General features: G+C 31.8%; 1 protein-coding gene across 1 annotated transcript; it reads right to left on the bottom strand.

Annotated features, from left to right (window-relative positions):
- Positions 1–3,223: 3,223 nt before the first annotated feature.
- LOC136970261 (retinal homeobox protein Rx3-like) lies at positions 3,224–19,681 on the bottom strand. The gene is made up of 5 exons (XM_067264685.1): positions 19,408–19,681; positions 18,438–18,539; positions 18,213–18,347; positions 16,484–16,668; positions 3,224–3,573 (listed from the first exon to the last, which is right to left on the bottom strand). Exons 2-5 carry the CDS (start codon positions 18,537–18,539, stop codon positions 3,318–3,320), a joined length of 678 nt encoding a protein of 225 aa, XP_067120786.1. The 5' UTR covers positions 19,408–19,681; the 3' UTR covers positions 3,224–3,317.
- Positions 19,682–24,607: the final 4,926 nt, after the last annotated feature.

The raw sequence follows: 24,607 nt of genomic DNA, 5'->3' as shown, positions 1-24,607 counted from the left end.
GCGCAATCAGTAGACTTGAGGCAAACCAGTTCCAGCACAGGAAGCAGGATAAATACAATCGTCCAGAAAAATGGTCTGCATATTGTGGAAACAATTCCAAGAAAGAGGAACCATTACCGAAAGACCAGGAAAAGGTCAACCAAAACAGCGAACCCTCACGAAAACCGTTAACTGGCTTTAACTGCCCTGCGCCATAGAGAGATGACAGCCAGCCGGCTCTCTTGTGAACTTGCTGCACCATTGGAACATTGATATCGAGGCAAACTGTGTGTGGACGGCTATCAGAAAAGGAGCTTTATGCTAGACGACCAGCGTTGTGTTCCCCTTAGCCCTTAGCACAGGAGAACCTTCTTTCCTGATGTTGTGAGCATCATCTCTGGATGTAGAATCAGTGAGCCCTTGAAATGTTCTTTGATGAGTCGACATACAGTTTGCAAACTGATTCTATACGCGTTAACATTTGGAAAGAACGTAAAACACGCTATAAACCTTTTAACACCGGTAAATGATCGAAATGATGGGAGTAGCGTGATAGTGTGGGGAGGCATTATGTTGGGATCTGCAAGTCCCTGCAAGTCTTCAAAGGAGGAACTCTAACCGCTCAGTGCTAAAGAGATGAGATCCATGAGCCATGTGTAACGCTTTTTCGGGATGCCACTGACTCCAGTTCATTTTTATGACGACAATTCTAGGCCGCAAAGAGCTCAGCTGGTTACGGATTTCCCTGAAGAGGAGGCTATTCGCAGGCTGGAGTGATCTCTAGACCTAAACTTGATTGATCAAATCTCGGATGCTTATTTAGGGATGGTCATTGCCCCACATCAGTCCCCTCGCAGGACCCTGCCATGAGCTAAAATTCGTTCTTATGGAATAATGTAATTTATTGCCCTAAAGCCTTCTCCAGTACGTCGTCAACAACATGACTACGCATTGTGAATGCTTTACAGCTGACAAGGTTGTTCACACTTCCTATTAGAGCCTTTTTCTGAGATCTACTACCGCATGTTTTGAGTATTCATGAGAAAATGTACCTATCTCTGAAATACTTTAGAATTTTATATCACTGATCAATCCCTCATTACATGAGGTATCTGTGTACAAACTTTCTCTCCGATTCACTAAATGCTTTTTCATATATCGTATGTTGCCTTAACTTTGTATATCAGTGTATATAATAAAGTACGTATAAAACTTTTAAAAAGCGAGGAGAAAAGGACTTTAAAAAATAATAATAAGTTAATTTAAATTAAGGATTATTTAACTTAGTATAAAAGTCAATTTATGACGATTTAATGATTAAAATATAATTTAAAAATGAAATTTCAGGTTCGAATCTTTCTCTTTTTTCTTTAAAAGCTTTTATTTTTGATTAAGTAAGTTAATTCTAATGATTTTTATCGATAGCTTAATATATAAATTTATTATTACGTAATGTTTTATGTACATTCATTCATCAGAAAACAAGACTAAATTTACATTCAGTTTGATCGATTTTAACGTTCTGATCAGTACGTAGTGGGGCCATCTAGCGAGCAGAATTCAAACTAAATAAAATAAAATACTAACTTTAATATTGTTTTAAATATTTAATAAATAAAAAATAAAAATAAAATAGCATTCAATTTAATTATTATTTTAAAAAATGTTTTACGCTTTTAAATTTTAATACTTACAAGTACAGTAATTCAGGTCACTAGTTATTTCTATTTATAGAAAATTAAATTTTTAAAATCCAAATAAAAGTTTTTTTATGCCGTAATTTTCTAAATGGAATAAAATATTTTTGATGATAATCTTAGAAATAATAACAAAAAAAATTATAATAAATTTCGGGAAATTTATGCAAATTTTCCCTCTTAAGAGTCTGTCTGTCACGCTCTATCAAAAATATTTTTTAATATAGAAATTCTGTTGATAATACGCCATTTCTAAATATATAAAACTAAAATAATTATTTTTATATATATAAAAAATATGGCAAGAACTTTTGGATTTTAAAACAATACTTATAATTCATTTTCAAAATGGCGGTAGTCCATGGAATTCGCGTGGCGTCGCGACGTCTCGTCGCACCAATTTCGTATGCAACGCGACGAATTTATTATATTATTTGAATCATTATCGTCGATATTTTTATTGTTATTCGATCTTTTTTGATCGAAATAAATAAAAAATAAACTTACCGAATCGAATAAAAATTCTTCCCGATAAAATGTCTAATCAATCCATCAAGGAAAGAAACGTTCTTCAAGATTTTTATTCTATTTTCTTTTTAACATTTAGAAAGTTTAAATATTGCCAATAAATATATTAGCTTTTCATTTAAATTTTTACAAGAAACCTCATATTAAGGCTGAATTTAGACATAAACTGTGCAAACTAAAGCTTAAGACCTTATGTTATGGAGGCTACAGCTTGGCCTAATGATTTTAAATTTATTATTTGGTGGAGGAAAAGGCCTCTGTTATATTAATTAAGGTTATATAAATTGCATCCATTACAGATGGGTTTCGACCCCATTAACAAGAGGTGAAAAATAATGCCCCAACTATACATAATCTAGCTTCACAGGATACAGCCTTACACTAGCTTACACTGTGGAAGCTAGTTTAATCTCTTCATTAGCTTCATTTTAGCCTATAAATCACGTCGAACGACTCCAGTACTGATTGGAACCATTATTAATTTAATGGTGACTTTAGCATAAGGATGTATCTCCGAAGTCTTTCATATAAATCATTCAACTGCTGAAATTTCACTTATGATTGCATAAAAAATCGTTATTTTCTACGAGTTCGTGGTTCTCATTAATAGTCATTTAAATTAGAACGTTGTCATTAATTTCATTATTTTGAAGGGAGAGGATTTGAAGAATTTGAAAAATTTCTTAAGGAACTTTACACAATGTTAATGTTAATGAACTGCAGCGTTATGGGGGTTTTTTTCCTACATTTTAAAGTGTAAATTAAAAACTTAGTAGGTCATTATGTGGTTAATTAACTAGCAATTGAAAAAGTTAAATAATTTTAGATTTCTAAATTAAGAAATAAAAGGACCCCCTTACAGATATAGTACTTGTAAATTGAAATACATATGGAAAATTTAAAATAATCTTCTCGAATTTCCTTTTTTTTATGTAAATTATAATTGAATTTTAAGTGTAATACTCAATTAAAACACCGCAAATATTTACGAATAAATTTTATTTCAATATTAAGTGTGCTCGAAGTAAGCAAGAACTTGATGGCCTTTATATAATACTAGGAAATAAATTAAATTTCGTATCTAGTACACAATTCAAATGTATAGTTCAAATACTACTGTTGTTGAAAATGTTCCGTTTTCTTACATTCGATTTTCTTTGTGGAATCTTGTTTTGACTTCAAAGAATTATCGTCTCCGTCGTTTGAACAGTTGAGTGGAATCATAGAGAATGATGTCACCTCGTTTATGGGCCTGTTCTGTGAAATTCCCGAAGTCGAGCCGTAAACAGGAGTCGGTAATGTCAATGTGCATGTGCAGAATGCTGATTCATTTTTTTCTTTACTAGATGAGCAGGGAATGTTGAACATACTAGAAATAAATAAAAATGTTTTATGTAAATATTACTCACAATTTAACTTTTTTTTAAATTACAAAATCGCCTAGCTGAGTACACAATAAAGTATCATCTTATGAAGATGAGAGGTTTAACTTGAATAATAATCCCTAGCTGATAAAATTTTCCATTTAGTTTGAATTGCAGGCTTCGATCTCCATCTTTGCTGATCAGCCACTCTTAATACGCGAAATGGGATTGCCATATATTGTTTACAGTGTGCCGGTCATAGTATAAAACAAATAAAATTGAAAGAACAAAGGAATATCGTTTAGCTGATCAACACCAAGCACCAACACATTGTAGTCTATATGCTCATTATGGGCAGACTTAACTTCCAATGAAGTATGAAAAAATGTTGATTCAATCCGTATTGCCCATGAGAAATTATGAGAAATGAATCCTTTACGGTGATAGACTAAAACCTCACAGCGCGGCTATTACCACCTGACAAATCTACCATTTGGCATTTGACCATTTCCATGATGACCTATGTAATATATATTAAAGGAAATATAAAGAATGGTTTACTAGTAAAAAAATTAATAAATTTTGCCTAAACATACTTAATTGATAATTTTAATAAACTCATATTGGTTGGCCAATTAGGCCAACCAATGGTCTAGTGAATAAAAACACTGAACGCTGGTTGTGTCTAACTAAAGAGCTGACAGCGTGGATTTTTCCGAGTTTTTTCATCTGTCTAACATCTAAATAGGCGCTAGTCTCCTATAGAGGGGTTCTCTTTCTTGCCGAAAGATGTCTCCCTTGGCAGATCGTTCATGCGTTGCGTAGCTACATTCTATCCAAGCAACTAGCCAACGATTTTAAATCTTCTGCAGAGAAAACAATTTATTCAATGTTTAATTGTTTAATTTAAGATATTAAAAGAGTAATAATTTTGTTATAGAAAACGCAGCGGTTTTTATTTTTAATGTTCTTCCTTATTACTTTTCGTTCGGGCTATTTGTTGTATATGAAAAGTTTATGCACTATTGTCGATATTAATAATTGAAAATTTTCTTATACATTTAATTGATCTAGAATATAAAACTATTCTCTTAAAGTAATTCAAATATAATTATGCTAAATTATTTATTTTTATAGTTAAATTATCCCTTCTATACTTATTTATAGTCAAATTTTGTTTAAATTTTTGCTTTAATAAGTTGTGTTTTTATATAATTGATCATACACCATCGTTTTAAGATGCCATCGCATTCCCAGAGGCTGTGCCATAAATTGAAGATATGTCCTTGAAAATAAAATTTTTAACTAGGCTATACAATGGCCCGTATGACCCTATATACACCCAGTAGGCATTACCAGACTCATCTGTATTCGAGGACTTCTCAGGTTCACTGGATATCACCCATTTTGACGTTTTCCTGTAGGGGAGCGTCAAGGTCATTGTGTAAATTCCTCCAGTACCAAGAGATTTTGCCATATTCAAGCAGCACACTGTTTCTTCCATGGATTTTTAAAGGAAAAAGTTGTCAAGGAAATTTTAAATAACCCTAAGAAACTAATCTGCATTTAATAAGAAATTCTATACAAGAAAACTCAAACTAGGCCTAAAATAGAAATATAATAAAAGAATTTTTTCGATCTGATTTAGAGGCTGAAGAGGGAAACAGTATACAGTTCATAAGTTCAAATAATATATGCATTCCTGGTATGCCGCATATTGTTTCTCTTCAATCTGCAGGTATCAGGTAAGGGTTTAGAGAATAATCTCTCTTAGATCACGAGATGTATGGGAGATTATTCTCGGAACCTCTACCTATCCTTCTTTCAGGATGCCCTATTCTGAATCCTCTCCATGGCTATAAGGATATGATCTCTATTCCCTAGCTCTAACTTTCTTGTGACGTACCCATAGCTCAAAATTTTTAAACTAAGATAATAAATTCAGGTTCTTTATTACAAACAAATTTACATAGTCAATTTGGCATTACTATGTAATATTAGAAAAGTGCAGTACATTCAAAAGAATTGTCAAAAGTTCTGAAAAACTTCTCTTTTAACTTTTTCACTGCTATATCAATTCAACAACTCCGTCGAAAAATTTTACTGATTTCCTTTTGCTTTTCATCAAAAGCTCGCACTTAACTGCCTACTATTTCGCTATTTATAACACACTTTTCCATAAGTTTCGAAGATGAGAGTTTATTATATGTCATAGATAACAGGAGGGTGACTGCTGATAAATCTGCTCTTTGAGACTGTAGCTCAGAGGATGCTTTGTTTCTGATAAGAAGCGGCCGTTCCCAAAATACTATAAAAGCAATAATCAAAACTCTCCATTCCTTCGCTTTAATTCAAGTACATCAGTTTTTCCTTTTTCACAGTAGATACCAAAAGCACTTTGGGAAGAACGTACAGAAGCCAATTTAAAATGAGGACGGATCGATTTGAAAACAACCAACATACCTAGCGGTTTCTGTATGCGTGAATAACATAGCCACTGATCTTTGTATTAATAGATAAATAACGTAAAAGTTTTGTTTTATTTTTTCTGGCAACGAGGGAATGCCTTCTGGGAGGAGTTTTCATGGAAAACTGGCTCCTATTTACTAAATAAAAGAAACTCGGCTAGCCGCTTGGTGAAGCATGAACCCAGGGGCTAGCCGATCTTATCCACTCGGCCACTGAATAGAAGTAATACAGGGAATAATTAAAATGTGGTCTGTTTTTTTCACTTATATTGCACTCGACCCTTCTGATTGATAAGAACCATGTTGCATATGCATTTCTTCAAGTTGTTATTCGTAATTGTCCCTATAAACATATTTTTCTTTATTTTCAATATTTTTCCAAGAGATATTGCAATTATAATAGTTTTCTATTTAAAAAACTGTACATTTAGATTTGCAAATTAGTTTAAAATAATTCCACGTGACCTCTTTTGTAATAATAGATGAGTAATGAGGTAAAGTTAACAATGGACCTAACAAAGAAACATGTTTGTTTTATTATTTCTTGATTTATGTACATTTTTAGGTAGAAAATAACGCAAGTTATACTTTCTGATTCTTTGTTTATGTCTCGTATTGATAATTATTAGACTAAAAAACTGTAGCTTATATTTACTTATTTGTTGAGAAGTAGATCGATTTATATTTATTTTCTTGGCAATAATTTTAGTATTTTTCAGACGAGTAACAAAATCAATTGGCGAACCCGAAAAAAGCTTTATATTTTGGAGAAATAAATAAAGTGAAACCTCCAATAGCGGCCACCGCTAAACATCAGTCATTTTTTTCAGGGACGTTTCTTTTTAAATATACACAAAATAACCTTAGAACAACGGCTGTTTTCTGTTTCCGTCAGTAACCGTTATTCAGAGGTTTCACTATATCATTCTTTCAAAAATTCAGTAAATTGATTTTATAACAGGAAATTCCACAAGAAAATCTGTCATCTTGCCCGGCTTTTGAAAATTCAGTTTTCTCTATAGCAATCTGCAGCTTATTCTTAATAATATTATGAAATTTAAAATGTAAAAGTACTATTTTTTCGATTAATTTATGGTAAAAACAGAAAATAATAGCATTGTGCTTGCTTTAATTTTAATTTGTTTTAGATGTTAATTCTTAATAGTTTAAATTCTTCTAAAACATTTATTTTAGGAATAAATGTTAAAAATTTCATTCAATAATGTGAAATTTATTTAAAAATAAATAATTTAAATACATGTCGTCCTTTGAAATGTTCGTAAGATAAAATGTAAAGAAGATTACCAATTTCGTTAACGATGATTGGTCAAACGCATAGAGGAGGAGTTACGATTTAAAATTTAAATTTTGTAAATTTTTTTATCTTTCAAGATTTTTTTATATTTTATTTATATATTTTTTAAATAATTATTCTTTATTTGTTCGAAATACTAATATATCAAATAATCGTAATTTAAATTATCCCTATTTAATGCTGTCTAGAGAGATCCGTGTCATAAAGTTATCACTTCGCAAGTTGTTGAATATGTTAACACTACTGTTGTTGAACAAGCTTCAGTAGTATACATGCAGTATCACGGCAGTTGGGTGTATCCTATGAAACAGTGCTGAAGGTTGGTACTGAGAAAGTTGGTGCATTGTTATCCATTTAAGATCGGTCACAATTAGCAGTTGCTTGCTGCCGACAGGAAAATTTGACTGATCTTTGCATCGATCTACCTTGCCTATATAGAAATGGCCCGCTGTGGCCATGGAAGATCTGGTAGAGACACGTTTTCATTTCAGTGAAACCGTGAACATCCATTTGAGCAGCAGAAAATTCTAATGTTTCTTAGCAGTTATCGGAGACGTTTCAAAAAGTGTGGTTTATCAAGGACATGTTGCAAATTTGTCAGCTTCGAAATGTGAGTAGCATCAAAGAGGAGCAATTATGATCAGCCATTGAACACATTGTTCATCACCTTCATGTTTTATGCTTTCAGAACGGGGCCACGTTGAGCAGAATCCCCTACATTTCAAAGGTTTCTGTAAAGCAATACAGCATGAGGTTTTTGTAGAAATAAAATCTATGTTGGTTGCAGCTCCGAAAGCGCAGTAGTGGTTACTTTTGGTACTAACATTTTTACGGAAATGTTTTCCGCATGTACTGAAATATCATCAAACATTTGCATTTAGCAAATGGACTGCTAATCATCTCTCTAGATCAGAGGTCGGCAGTTTGTCAAGTGATAAGAGCCAAATTGTCATGGAAACAAGATACCAAAAGTACCAGAGAGCCGCATTGAGGCTTAACTGCTTGGCCGATCGCCGACCAACTGTGTTGAAGGACGCCCCCTAGTGCGCGTTACAGGCATTCCGTGACAATAATAAATTCCTACTACAAATATACTGAATTATTTATATTGTTATTGGCTATTGGCCAAATGAATAATAACAATTTATACTGTTAATGTAAATAATAATTTATATTGTTAATTTAAATGTGCGAAATACGACACATGACAGGGGCGCTTCTACTGGCCGTTTTTGCCATAACGTTACACGGACGGACGGACACGCGTTCAATAGGTTATACACGTATATATAGATATGCTTTAAACACTACCACTCGCATACGATTTATATTGATCAACGCGAGTGGTCGTGCGGACGGGCTAAAGAATGGTAGAGAGTATGCCGTACGAGTTTGTTGAAGTTTGTTCGGCGCTCTATCTCAAACTCAAGTTATAAGGCTGCTTGAAATGAAGTGAGATTGGAGTTTATGTCCGAAGAGCCGCATGCGGCTCGTGAGACGCACTTTCCGACCCCTGCTCTAGACAATGTTGAACATGTGTACTTTAATTGCGATCACACAATATATTCCATCCGTCCTTCCTTAATCTTGAGAAAGATGTTAGATGAAATTAGAGACCAGATATGAAAAGCTTAGGAGCAGGAGGCCCCGATTAATTATATACAAGAAACGTCAAAATCATCCCAATGAACACAGGAGACTATTTTAAAGAACTGAAAATGTTGCAAAGCACATTTAGTACAGAAAAGTTTATATTTATTTGCATACTTATAAGTTTACGTATATAATTACAATATAATTATCTGAACAACGTAATTGTTTTATCAATAATAGTAACATACAAAGAACATATGCACCGGGGGGATTTTGATGCAGACAAAAATCTATAGGGTAGATGTACCAGTTTTGGCCAGTGTAGTACCAGTTCTGGCCAGAAAACAAATTTAACTTAAAAATATAATCACAAATGAAACAAACTTTTATTGTTAACTGTGTGAACAGTTAACAATAAAAGTTTGTTTCATTGGACAGATTTGAATATGTGGTGATTATGTTTTTAAGTTAAATTTGTTTTCTGGCCAGAACTGGTACATCTATCCTATCATATTTGTGGAAAAAGTACATTTTAACTATCAGTATAACCTCCTTTGGCCTTCAAAATGTAAAAGTGATCTTAATGCGATTCGGCATGAAATTAATAATATTCGTGCAATCGTTCAATGTTATTTTGTTTCACTCATCCATATTTTCCCATAATTGGTGGCACGTTTCAATTTCCTGTTTACTTGTGATCGCAGCTCCACACGTTATCAAATGTTTCTGTTTTGGCGATCAATTTTTTCTTCCTGTCAGCTTTTAAATAAAATAGCTCATTATTTTTTTTTTCTATTCTGGATACACTCGAATGCTCAACAACAACTTCTAATGCTGTTTTCTCAACGGAAAAATTTTTCTTCAGCGATACAAACTGAAAGTCATGTTATTTCAATTCAAAAATTTTTCCCCGAAAAGTATTAGATAGATGACAGGCACGACTCTATTGCTAACAGGAAAAGCATGATTTACAGGGGCAAGCCACTACTGATTTGAGGTGGAAAGAATATATTTTAAATTAAATAAATTAAAAAATTGACTTCCCTCCAAGATTTTTACACTTTTGGACTCAGGAAACGTCGAGAAATGAAAAAATTTGGAGTTTTTTTTCCTGTATGTATGCTATAGACCTAGATTATGAGGTACAGATTTCCAAAATTTATTACGGACAGTAAGGGAGGGCGGGTATCGTTTCCTAATCTTTCATTCCAAGTGCTTAATCCCATTGAAAATCTCGTAATAGGTATAATTGGGTGCACTGTATAGCCTAAATATACTGGCGCCTTATGCTATGCCTGTTATGTTATACCGAAATATACTGCCGATCACATTTTCCCTATAGAAAATATGCAGTGTAGAATTAGAGTATCAAGAAAACGTGTTTCAAGGAAGTGTGGATGATTTAAAGCAAAAAATCAAGCAAATTTGGGATAAAATCACTCCAAATAAATTCCAAGATCTCGTTGATACAATGAATGATCATAAGAAGGCTGTTATATAAGTCAAAGGTGAAATAACTAGTTAAGTAACGCTGCATCAGCATGTAGTCGGAACAAAGCTGCTCGCACCTTTATTTTCTAGATTATGAGGGAAAAAAGAAACACAGAATCATTTGTTCTCAACAATATATTTGATTTCTATTGGATCATTAAGGTACAAATATAAGTCAGAATAAGCCATTAATTAATCGCTATGCCATCGTTTCATGAAATTCTGTCTGTCACTACGGGCCTCGGACTTACAGATTGACTCGTTGCGATCTTTATTGCAACTCTTTAAAAATACTGAGTCAGTTATTTTTTTCACTCGACTCAATGTAACACAGGTAAGACCGATAGCTGTCTCTTTTTTTCCTATATCTATTTTGATTTTTGGAAGAGTTAATCCCTGTGATTTATGTATAGTCATCGAGTATGCTAAGGTAAGGGGAAACTGTCTACCAGATTGCAATATACTGCCATCGTTCGAAGAGCGTATTATAGGGATTATTGGAAACAGATTACCATAGATGAAAAGTCCTTGATAGCTATCGAATTCCACTAAAATAAACAGAAGAGCAGCTGGAGGGCAAGCATTAGGAGCATATGTAATGTAGCGTATAGTTCCTAGTGAACCATTGATGAGACCTCCTTGCACCATAAGTTGACTCTCGGCACGATTCTGGCATTAACTGAGAGATTAAAATACTTAAAGAGACCAAGAGCTGAGTCATCTTTGGACGAAGGCGGGGCAATATCTGGAGTGTTTTCAGATGCTATATAAGCAAGAGGGCATCCAGTTGACTGTAAGTAGTGTCGTTGCTTTGTTTAACTTGCTCGTTTGTTGGATATAGCTCTACTCCCGTTTGAAACTAATCAAGTTCATCTCTGGATAAATAGGCTCGATTTCTTGTCGTCAGAATGTTCAGATCTGTATCAGAGAAATCACCCGAAGCTAGATGTTGTAAGACATCTGTGAAGGAACTATCTGCGCTATTTTGTCTATGAGAATTACTAAGTTCAATGAACTTCTCAAAAGAATCAAATGCGAATGTAATGTAATGTCCCAACAAGGTAGGGACCTTGTTGGGACATTACATTGTAAAAAACACTCAAGTAGAGAGGAGTATCTTTAACAGGAGGAAGCTGATAAAAATCACCAAACAAATAGATAAAGAATCCACCAAACGGCTCATTTTTCTCGGGGTTTATCTCCCTCAATCTTCTCTCGATCATGTAAAGCATTCTTGCAGCAATCATTGACATTTCATCGATGATGATGAATTTGAGCGACTTCATCTCAATCTGCAATCTCTGTGCAGCTTCTTCATTTAGAGATCGAAATTTCGTACTAACGATAGGAAGACGAATGAGAGAACGGATCGTAAAGCCATCAATATTGATCACTGCTGCTCCATGTTATAGAATAATAGGTGAAAAAAAGAAAACTTTTTAAAACTTATTATTCTATAAAGATTCTTTATATTTATTGTGTATCCAGTTAGCAATAACATTTACCTTTCAAAAGTACTGTTTTAATGCTTGTCATATTTTCCGACCACTAGATGACGCTTCTACACGTGCGTGCGGGAAGCGACTAACACTTGACTTCATGCATTCCTTGTCAACATTATAACTCTAGAATGAGTTGTCCGATCTTGATGAAATTTTCTACGACGACTCACCATCACTCAAGGATGAACTGATTAAAATTTCAACTCTCAAAAATGATCAATACTGAAGAAAAACCCGTATCTCCAGTTCTACAAAAACGGATCATTTTCGAAAGTTGAAATTTTAATCAGTTCATTCTTGAGTGATGATGAGTCGACCAGGAAAATTTCATCAAGATCGGACTACTCATTCCAGAATTATTTTGCTGACAAGGAATGCACAAAGTCAAGTATTAGTCGTCACTACGTTCCGACTACTAAATGTTAATGTGCTGTCTAAAGTACTTGGATTGAGTTTTCTCGTTATAGGGTTGCGTATGTCTTCCACAAGGTAGTAGAAAGTAACTATGCAAAATTTGATGCAAATAAGTCAAAGGGTTTGGCAATTTATAGGGATGAAATCAGAAAAAAGGAATGAGGGATCCTAGTTTTTATGGTGGTCCCTGTTTTCCCTAGGATAGCAAAGAGCAGGGGCGAACGTAACAACTATACCGCCCTGGGCAAGATAGTTATTTGCCGCCCCTTTTAAATACAGGCACAATGTTAATCTTAATCGAAAGCTCTGAGGGCTCGGACCTCACACATTTAATTACTTAAGCATTTTATCATCGATAAGGCTTCACTTGCATATGTGTATATCTGAAAGTAACCGAACAACTCAATTTATGTAAGTAAATATAATATAGCATAAGACTAATTCTTATTTTTAAATAACGGTACGGGTGGATTATACTAAAACAATAAATACAAAAATGCTATAGGTCTAATTAAAAATGTTTAGTTTCATATAAGGGAAGTAAATTCGTTCCTTATAGTTGTAAATATCTGATAGCATAAGAGCATTATTATAAGAAACGAACGACCAAAACAATATAAACAACTACGCAAACTTCACAAATCAAAACCAAAAATATACGATAATAATTATTTCATTTTTATCTCTATGTCTTTAATGTTTTATTTTATTTATTTTCTTTTTATAATGTCTACTTGGACCTTGTTTATTAATGGACTTATTATACAAGTGTAGTTTTTGATTAGCAAAGAGAGGAAGTTTTAGTCAAAAGGCAAAACAAAATAGCTTTATTTTCACCTGGTTATTTTCACTATTTTTGGTATAAGAAGTCCTATTTATAAACAAGGTACGAGTGTAAACAAAGTCCAAAAAAATATTGTTACGTTATAACACAATATTTGCTGTAATGTGACACATAATGGGCTATATTATTACAGTGAGATTTCTGTGGCCCACACGTAACAGATATATCTCGAAATATTTATTTTATTGGGATGTAGTAATTGACCTGTTGCTGACACTCGAGAAGTTATGTATAGCATCAAGAGTCACAGAATATTCTCATTGTTCTCATTGACCATTAGGCCATAGCTAAAGTAATTACGATTAATTATTCAAATTTATTGAATGTAATTAAATCTATGAGATAGTTAAATAAATATTCGTATGAGTAAATTCGTTCGATTTGTGTTAAAATATAGAAGATTAGTGTTACAAATGGTATACAATTTTATGTCATTTTGACGCCATAGCCAAAGGCTTTGCTCGTTTCGTTCTAGAAAATCTACACTTTTACATCAGCGTGACGCCATTTTCTAACATTTTGGTTTATTTGTGTACTGCAACGCAACACGTGGGCTATCTGCCAAGGGGTGGATGGACTTTCTATGGAAAACTGGTTCTTATTTAGGTGTTACAAACGTGAAGAAAACTCGTAAAACCACGAGAAACTACATGGTTTTTGTCCACTCGGGAGTAAGACACTATTAAAATTGAGAGCATTATGACAAAAAATTGCAGCCAGGCATTGTGACGATATCACAATAAATAATTATTCGTTAAAAATGATTTACATGAACTATCAATTATTGAATGCAAAAGTAACTTTTAATGATAAATTTCAGATTTTCGAAAACAAAGTTGAAGCAACTGTAGCAAAAGTGGAAAACGGGAAAGAACACCAGCATCTTGATCAACCGTATAAAGATTTTCAGGTGAGAAAACGTAAATAAATGATTCCATTTATAGAAATTGGTCATGTTCCAATATTATCTAACCTGTCCAGGACTCGGAATAGAGAGGACCCTTTTTTGCTTCTTAGCGGGCTTCTTTAACCTTTTGTTTTTTGAACAAATAAAATACGTAGAATGTTCATTTATTAAGAAAAATCAGTCTTGTAAATTATTTTTTTACGTTAATTTTATAGGGTTTGGAATTACCGCGGGCCCCTAAGTTTTCTCCAGGCGCAGGGAAAAATTATCAATTCCTTCTCTCGACGGCCTTGATGGCACCTAACAAGTAATTAGACAGTAACTAGACCGATTTTAGAAGGCCCTAATTACTGTAGAACGTGCCAGCCTACATTCTTCCCTGTACCACTGTAGCTCTGTGGAAGGGTAATCTCTTAGATATAACCGAACTTTTACTTTATACTTAACCGACTTTTCTTGTCTACCTTGCATTCCATTCTTTAACTTTTTCTGAAGTCAAGAAATTCCTGAATGGTGGTGTTAGATGCAGTAACGAGCAATTATTTATTGTGACAGTGTCACAATAATTTATTTAATTTAAAATACAATATAGGCTTTGATTTTAGTAGGGTCATGCCCCTGTCCATTATACTTTTTCTGTTAACAATAGAGTCGTGCAGTCATCTATCTAACTCCGTTCTCGAGATTAAGGACGGACAGACTGTGAATTTATAGGTTTGCAATTTGAAAATTGCAGCACAATAAAATGGAATGTCTGTCAGTCTGTTCCCTATATACTACTGAACCCATTGACGGCCCAAAACAAAGGTTTACAGTTAAAATAACCTACCGCTAATTAACATTAAATGTATTGTTGGATTCACTGCATTTTGTTGCCAATTTCTTGAAACGTCACAATACGGCTAACTGCGGATTTTTGTTTTTAAATATCTGCTTGCCTCTGTTTGTGACGACAGATTTAATGACTCTAACTCGTTACGTAAGTGCTTATGTGCTCTAATTCGTAAGTGCTTAGAATCTACACTAAACTGAGTTCAGACAGGTACTTCTTGTTACGCACGTCAAGGTCACGTCTCTTCGTTCGGTTATGTTACGTGGAATGTTCATGCGAGCACGTGAACTTTTTCTATAATAGTAGTTAGATTTTCATCATTCAACAGGCTTTCCTCCTGTTGTTCCTTTATGTGCTTGTGAAATGATGGGACAATTTGATTTTAAAACACGAAATATAGATTTACTATAACGGTTACGATGTTACGATTTCTAAATTTTGACTCGATATAATGCTCTCTTTCAACTGCAATTATTCCTTATTTCTTATATAGCTTAAAAATTGTATTAAAAATAGCATCGTAACATAGAAAAACGTAACATGTTACTCCGAATGATACTATCAAATAAATCCAAAATAAATACAACCTGTGTTGTGATTTAGCAAGTATCAAACAGGTGTTACGCGGTATTTCAGGCATGTAGCTACGTTACGATACGAATACGAATTACTTTTGCTCCGTGGCCGAGAAAATCGAATTTATATTTTGTATTTTTAATATCCATGACGCCCCAAAAGTCATTTAATCGTGATATATTTTAAGACAATTTTAAGAACGGTTAAATCGTATGTTATTTTTCGCCATTCAGCGCTTCATTACAAGCAAATGAAGATCAGTTAAGTGATTTTTGGACCTGCCTATATTATAAAATTACCAAAAACTTAAATGGGAAATGTCAAATATTAAGGTATTGGTTAGTAATTTTAATAAAAAGAAAATACTTCTAAAAACATTTCCCAAAAGAACTTTAAAAAATGTTTTTGAAGACAAACCAAAAAAAAGTTAAAAAAGTCAAAAATTAAATTTTTACATATTAATTTTAATTATATTAACGGAAAATAATTTTAGAAAACGAGTGACGAAAGCAACTTGAAGTTTTTACTTCTACAGCCAATCACGTCTAACGAGTAACGTAACGGTCTTTTTAACCAATCAATCATCGTTAAGATTTTTTTACGCTACATTTTTCATATTACCCAGAAGCCCGCCTATGATAATGTGGGATGTATTCACTCATTTTTCACTTAAAAATTTATTTTATTTTATTAATGATCCATTCTGCAATTATCGGGAATTGAAATTGCTTGTAAAATTACTTGTAATTTTCGAAAAATTTCTACGTATTGTTACTTAAAATGAATGATTTTAAAACAATATTCGAAAAGTTTTCAATTGGAAAATTCTAATTAAGTATTTTAGATATATTTAATTTCGAATTAGGATTTTAATAGCTACTTAGATATTAGAGGGGGTGCAATGTTGTAATATTGCATTTATTTTAATTAGTTTTGATAATTGTTAAGGAATGAAGAGAGAGAAATAAATTACCTGGAGGTCATTCTCAATCTGTCGTTGTACATAATGGGTGTCGGAGTGGGCAACTGGGGAGATGTATATGGACGCCAATTATCGGACGTAACGCCCAGTGCCATTTGTCTTAACTTCCACGTTTCTTGGAGAACTTGCATCCTCGCTTGTTTCCTCCATTTTGCTCTCCGATTTTGGAACCATACCTGTAATTTTCGTTAAATTTTAATGCTTTTAACTTAATAACATGATAAATGAATCATTAGATATTAAGTTACGTAATGATTCATTTATCATTTAGTATACTTGTAGTAAAGATAATTGTGGAAATTCCATTGCTTAATTATTGGGAATTTGTAAAGAATTAAGTTTTATCTTTAAATGTGTAATATCCTGCTTAAAGTTTCGCAAAAGAACTCTGTAAATTAACAAAAAGTCTGCGGATATAAATAAATAAACTCCCCTAACAGCTCGTTCGATAGATTCACGCGGTTAACTTAACTTTGGGCCTTGCTGTTTTCATTCGATTATACGGTACGATCGAACAAAGAATTCTTAGATAATTCAAACTACATTTACGGATTAATATTATGAGACTATTTTAAAATTTGTTTTCAAAGATGAATTTCCACAAATTACCAAAAATTGACAATGGCAACTCGAACTTGGAACATTTAAGATCATTCGTATTCTAATTTTTAATAATTCAAAACAGTAATTAAACTCTGTATTTTCTAGTTTCTTATTAAGTATTTTATGTAATATTAATCTCAAGAATATTTTTTTTTCAAGTAAATCAATCAAAGAATAGCTTAAAATTTTCTTTCCATTTGTTTAACAAAAAAAGCAGCCGTTGTTTAGGGAATTTCTTAAGAAAAATTTAGGGTATTTAGGAATGTTTTATGCAAATTCTATAATGTATGGTTCATTGTTTGTTTTGTTCATCAAATAACCAAATCGTTCAAGAATTTTATGTACTTTTTTTCCTTCCAGATGATTTCTAATCTAAATTCTTACCTAGAAAATAGGGATGTTTCCACTAATTAAAATTGTTTAGTACAAAAATACCTTCCAAATTTTAAATTTATGATGAAATTAAATTTCTTAAATCCCTGATAAATTAAGTACCCGTTATATTGTCCCGTTGGCGATTTATTTACTAAAAAATGCTTCTCTCTGTGCATTGACTCCGCATCAGAATTATCGGATAGTTCCAGCGAAACAAATCTTGAATAATTTGTTAATGGAAAATGTTTTGAATTTTTTTTAATGTTTAGAATGCCCAAATTTGGAGAAATAGAAAGAATTTGAACGGAATTCGATATTTTAAATAGAATGAATCGTAATATTGAATAAAGAAAAGATTTTTAACGTTGTAAGTAGATTTACGTTCAGAAGAATTCAAGCAAAAATATGCAAACATTATAAAGACTTTTAGAATTAGTGTTAAAAGTTTAGGTAAAAGAAGATAACGGGGAAGCAAAGCGGGTAAAATCTCGCATCCGTATCTTTTTATCCTCCTATTAAGCTCTTTTTAAGATACAAAACAGCATAAATTCTAAATCAAATTATTATTATTCAAATTCTACGTCATTCGTCATTAAAATAAGAAGCTTTTCCTGTCTATAATTAAATAATATTAGTCTACCTTTTTAAGTTAACGAGAGATACACGAAGATTGCATACCGAATCGCTCGTTATTCTAATTAAATTATGGAAATTTTATATTAAAATAGTGTAAGAAACTAACCTGAACTCTTGCTTCTGAAAGATTTATAGTTCTAGCAACATCTTCTCGAAGAAAAACGTCAGGATAATGAGTCTTCTGGAACAAAGCTTCCAGTTCGTTTAGTTGTTGAGGACTAAAAGTAGTTCTGCTGCGACGCTTCATAAAAAATTGTTTAAAATCATCATAAATTATAGATACGTTTTCTTCTCTAGAATGTAAAATTATTATTTTTAAACTTCAGATTACCTGTCTTCTACGAATTAATAAGCAATCTTGTACGCATATACTCGTAGGACCGTGTGGAAGTAGAGGCAAAGGGGATGGATTAGTTAAATATGGAGAACTCATCTAAAAAATTTCGAATGAATACTTTTAGGAAGCGAAGTTGAAAATTTGTATATGTTTTTAACATTTTCAACAGCTTAGATAATAGTTTACTTATCCAAAAAAGGCCTGTCAAAATGCATACCGATTGATTGTATGCTTGTGAGCTCGTAGCTTAAGTATAATATTACTTCAAAAAATTTTCTTACATTAAACTTTGAGTAGAGTTCAAGTTTTTTCAGTGAATTTAACTGGATATTTAACTATAAATTAAGTTATTGTAAGTTAACTTCTGTAGTTTATACTTAATGATTATCTAAAAACACCTTAAAATCTTTATCTAAAACTAACTTAAAACAAAAATAGGCCTTTAAGAATAAAGTATATCAGTTACTGATAATCAGCTACATACGTAAAATAATCATTTTTTTAGTTTTCTTTGGATATTAGATTATTTCATGAAGACAAATCTTTAATTCTCCTCCTTCTTAGAAGTAGAATTAAAGAAATAATCCAGAATTTTGCGCAAAAATACATTTAAAAATAGCCAAAACTCCATATATTTTTAGAAAAAAAGCCACGCTAATTTTCAAATAATTTAAATTGCAGTTTTCTTAGATGATCCACTGAAGTCGGGATCAAAAAAAGCAGTTTAAACAAAACTTTTCCCATAAAAATAACCCACAAAGGCTAATTTTTTTGCATTTAAAAAATGAAAATTTGTAAAAATGATCGTCAATTTACAAAATCAAAATTCAATGTACGAAATTGAAAAATTATAAATTCATACATTTCAAACGGCCGAAAAAAAATTTCAAATTTAAATAATTGAAGACCTTTTTTAAAAGAAATAATGCTATTTTATAGACTAAAATAGATTGATATTACTCACTTCGGTTGTAATTGATGTATAAGGTATATTGGTTGATAGAGTTGTAGTAGTATAAGCGCAAACAGTAGGAAAAATAGTGTGTTGTGTGTGTGTAGAGCACCGATCCAATCTTTTATGCTCATCACCTGTGTATTGAGAAGAAATTTTAATATCGGTTGGCGTCCCATGATTCCCTGCGAGCCAAGTTGGTGGGAAAAGACGAGGTTTGCTACAAAACCAATCAGGTATAGTGTAGCAGTGACTCGCTTTGTCGGTGTCTCATTTCTAATTACACTAAACGGTTGATAATATAGAAAGCTGCTTTGTCATCGGTCGGTGCTCGTTGAATAGCACCATGGGAGGTTAATTATTACAAAACTACATCTTTTACATCCCATCCACGTGATAAATGTGACAATTAGATTGGTGTAGATTTCTATAAAATTCGTTTGTTTTCTTGTCTTACCATCCCTTCTACCTTCTCCAACTTTTTCTAACTTTCTTTTCTTTTCACTCTCGCAAATTTTTGAATCAAAATATGCCGAAGCGGTCCGAAAATGGAGAAATCTTGTCTCTTTTTGATTACCATAATTGTTTTTTTTTATTCTATAATTTTGTGATTAAATTAATTAAATTCTAGTGATTAACTCCTTAAATTTCTTTGGGTGCTTCTGGAATAATATCTGTTAATTTAAATGGCAAGAAATGTTACAAATTTACCTTTTTTTCAAGGAAAGAAAATTGTTAAATGTATATGTTATTTTGCGTTTTCATTAAAAAGAAAAGTTGAAACTACAATTGAAAAATACTTGATTTTATTCGATCGTCATAAGCTTAAAACAATCGTTCCTGGGCTCAAAAAGTTCGCATTTTCTCCGCCAGAAAAGTTAAATTTGGAGAAAAAGGGATATTTTCCTCTTAAGGGAAATTGAGAAGATAATTGAGGATATTTCCCTCTACAGGAAACTATCCTCAACATTTAAAAAGTTGATTTCGATTATAATGGAAAAATAAAGCAAAGCCAGGGATAAAATTAGGAAATTTACCCGAAATTTCCCTAAAATATTCCCTGTATAATTTTATAATTAAACTTCTTGTTAGAAATTTAATCACAAATTATACAGGAAAAGCTTTTAGGTTTCTGTTTTGAATAATTATTTATGAAAGTTTTTATTATTTAAATTGTTGAATTCAGAAAAACTTTTCCTAAATAATTCAACTATTTTAATTTGAATTATTTAGGGAAATTTTCTCACATTCATAAGAGAAATTTCTGGATAAATTCCCTAATTTTATCCCCTGAAAAATTTAAGATTGCTCTCGTTAAAAACAACTTAAAACCTCCGCAACTAACGAAAAAAACCGAAGAGATTTCAACGCGTAAAATAAAATACGCGTTAAAATCTCTTCGGAATTCCGAAAAAACTAATTAGGATGAAACGTCATTAAGGGAATGAAGTTCGAATTGAAAAATGTTAGAAAATAAATTTAATTTTAAGTAAAGGTAAGTTAAAATTTTTCTAATTATAAAAGAAAGTGGATAGGTAGATGGAACCTTTATGAATCCTTGTTTGTACTTCAGGTAAAAGTTATTTCGATTTGTAACATGCTTCTTGAATATCCAATTTGAGTAAAAGCATCGACAAACCAACATCCTTGTTGCTAAAGTAACAAAACTTTCGATGATATCATCATAGTATTGGAGTATGTTGTTAATCTTGATACCCGACACCCCCTTTAAGAAAAATCTGTTCTTCGAAATTCGATATTATAACCTCATCTTCAATTATAAATATTAAATACTATGATTGATATTTAATGTTTCTAATGATATCATTCATGAATATGATACCTTCTACAAATAACTTTTCCATATGCCGACCGAGCTTATCATGTAAATAAACTTTGCAAATTCTGTTGAATTTAAACGTTTTAAATCCACCGAAAGTGGTTTTTCTTCTCGTTTTTATACGTTTTGTCCTGTTTTTTAAGTAAAATCGCCGAAAGCTGACCCCAAAAATCCAAAAAAGCACTTAAAATCGCGGCGTTTTAACAATGTAATTTATGGATGAGGGATCATCGTAACCTTTTTGTTGGCGGCCTTTGAAAATTGTTTTTTTTTTTTTCGTTTTTAAACAGTTTTTATTGAAAATTTTCGAAACTTTCTTGAAAATATCTTTTCTTGCAGTCCGGTATTTTGTAAATATAATTTTAAAAACTAATTAAAATTTTTTTTTAGATGTGAAATTTCTTGAAAAGTGTTCAAAACTGACTTTTTAGAAGGAAAAAACAATAATTGCACTTATTTTCCATCGATTTTTTTAAATTCGTGACCCCAAACAGACATTTTATTTGATCGATTTAATATTTATGTGCTATTAAGTATATATATTTGCGAATTGGATTAATTTTTGGCAAATAAATACATTTTTCAGATTAAATTTGACGATACCGGAAAAAATAAAAAATCTATAAAGTCAAACTTAAAATTCCAAAAAAAAATCATTTTATTAAGAATTAAATTAATAATTCTAACAAAATTATTTTTATTTTATATTAGAAATTGTAAAATTATTACAAATTTTAACTCGAAACATCTAAAAACCAGGTCCGAATCTCTTCACTTAATAGAACATTTTTCATTTTTTTTGGATTTATGAAAAATCAAAAATTTTATAATATTATTATTATTAAACAATAGAGCTGATAATCCTTTGAAAAATTCACTTATTCATTTAAACGAATTTACTCCCCAAACAAATAAAATACCGCCAAAAAATCCACAATCGGAAACAAAAAAACGAAAAAATTCCAAAAAATTAACCTAAAATTCCGTTTTATTAGGGATAAAACTAACAATTCTAAGAAAATCGCTTATTAATTTTAGAAATTTTTGTATAAAAATGCAAAAAAACACACAAACTTCCCAACTAACTTATCCAAGATGCAGAACTCCAACTCCAGGTTGTATGTTTTTATTTTTATTTTTTGGGAAGCTTTAAAAAAACAAGCTGAAGCATTTATACAAAACGTAATTATAAAAAAAAAAAGATTTTTTAAAGAATATATTTGATTATTTTTGATTGAAAAGGAAAGTGAATAGGGCGCATAGACGCAAACATTGATTAGTTTCTACTAATTACACTAGTGTATAGAAGAGCAAGAACAAAATTACACCAATGACATCATAATAGAAGCATTGACTGTCCTTCCCCATCTGCCTCTATTAATAGATCGAAGATGTTATTCTTCTCTTGTGTCCCTTTTGTTTTTTTGTATATTCGCGGTTCCTCTTTTGAAAATTCTGTGTAATTACAAACCTGGAAGATTAATTTCTCTAGTTGCTTACATACAAAATTCACGTTCGATGATGATGATATTAAATCACATTGGGAATGTAATTTATCTGAAAGTATTAATAAAATATCTTTTAGACTTGATTATTAATAATGTCCGACGTATCATACGATCGGAAATTGGCGACAAATATTCCGTTTCCGATGATAGGGATGATGACTCTTTCTCTCGTTTTATAGCGAGGATGATGATTTATTTTCTTTTTGATTCCAAGCTGGTGGTGATTGTATTTTCTGAAGGTTTGGAAACGATAAATATGCTTATTTTCTGATAATTCGATGATGATGATCTGCCTTTTGATGACTTTTATGATGATGATTTGGAAGTGTGTTTAGAAATGAGGAAGATTACTTTGTGTGTGAAGCTGTAATGATGATCGTTTTCTCACGATTTGTGGATGATGAGGAGTTGTTATGACTTGTAAATGATAAATATGTTTACTTTAAAATTTGATGATGATGATGATGATTTCCTGATGATTTGGAGAAAACGGAGGTGTTCATTTTCTGATATATTTAGAAATGAAGATGTTTATTGTTTTATATTTGATATGAAGATTATGGTGATATCTGTTTTTTTTTTAATAAGTTGATGATGATGATTTATCTTCTGACAATTTCAAGCTGATGACAATGATAATTATTAAATTCTGATGATATCGAGATAAAAGGTGTTCATTTATCGATGGATTAGAGATAAGGAAGAATATTTTCTATTTATAATTATAATGATAATCATTTTTGATGATATAGAGATGATGACGATGATGCTATTTTCTGGAAATTTCAAAATAAGTAAAATGTTTATTTTCTGGCAATTTGATGATGATTGTAATGTTGATAACAGAAATGATGAGAGTTTTCTAGTTTGGAAATAATGATGATTATTAGCTGTTGATTTAAAGCCAATGATGATGATCATTTGATTAAGAGGATATTAATTTTTTGGTAAAAGCTAATGATGATGATTATGTTCTAAAAAAGTTGTATCTGATGAAGAAAATGCTTACTTTCTGATGCGATAATAAAACGTTTTTCTGGCGATAATTAACTATAAATCATAATCAAATAAACACTTGATTTTTCAATTTTAATTATCTTTTTACCTAATTAACACTTCAATTAACGTCATCGAAATTTTCTTTTTCAATTTAATCGAGAAAATTATCTTGATTAAAAATTTCTCAGATTATTATTATTATTATTTATTAGATGTTTACAAAAATATTATTAGAATTAAATTCCATTTTATCAATTAGTTTTCTTTTTCTTTTTAATTTTTGAATTTAACTAAATAGGGGCCCGTTTTCTCTTCCCGGGAGGCACCCCCAAGAATTTTTCGGGGTGGTCCGTCCCGACTATGTTGGGTCCCCATCCCCAGCACTCAGCCTCCCCGTTTTCAGCCTAAAAAAAACAAGCATGAAAACACCATGGCATGTTTCAATGGTATGCGGTGCGGTGAAGCATCCTATGGTGCGTTACGTTTGAAAAATCCTGTATAAAAATTCTAGAACCATTACATTTACATCCAAAATGTATAAGGATATGACGTAGTTACGACTTCATTTTCTTATACTTTTCTTATAAATGGACTTCTTCGGCAGATTACTCATCTGTTGCGTTGCTACTTTCCATCAGACTTACGCCAATTACCAAGGTTTGACCTCTGCTGGGGTTGTCCACACGGATGACGAATGAAGAACAGTGCACTTCCCGTGATATACTATAGGTCTTATGGCCTGCCGCAGTTATACACATTATGGTAGGTCTGGCATAAAATAAAATATAAAATATAATATTGCACTAAACTTATTGCACGAGAAGACTGTGTAAAATATTTTTTTGTGTATTGCATGTACAGTACA

Source organism: Centruroides vittatus, unplaced genomic scaffold (genome assembly GCF_030686945.1).
Source record: "Centruroides vittatus isolate TY-2023 unplaced genomic scaffold, ASM3068694v2 contig_19, whole genome shotgun sequence".
Taxonomy (NCBI): domain Eukaryota; kingdom Metazoa; phylum Arthropoda; class Arachnida; order Scorpiones; family Buthidae; genus Centruroides; species Centruroides vittatus.
The sequence above is the reverse complement of the archived record's forward strand: the minus strand, read 5'-3'. Positions and strand labels throughout refer to the sequence as shown.

What these genes read in the sequence shown, in the direction of transcription:
- LOC136970261 (XM_067264685.1), bottom strand. Translation starts at nt 18,539, where the DNA reads ATGAGTTCTCCATATTTAACTAATCCATCCCCTTTGCCTCTACTTCCA. An exon ending in TTTCAGAAGCAAGAGTTCAG is followed by an intron (nt 16,669 to 18,212) that starts GTTAGTTTCTTA and finishes CGAAAATTACAG; the next exon opens with GTATGGTTCCAAAATCGGAG. An exon ending in AGATTGAGAATGACCTCCAG is followed by an intron (nt 3,574 to 16,483) that starts GTAATTTATTTC and finishes ATTTATTTCTAG; the next exon opens with TATGTTCAACATTCCCTGCT.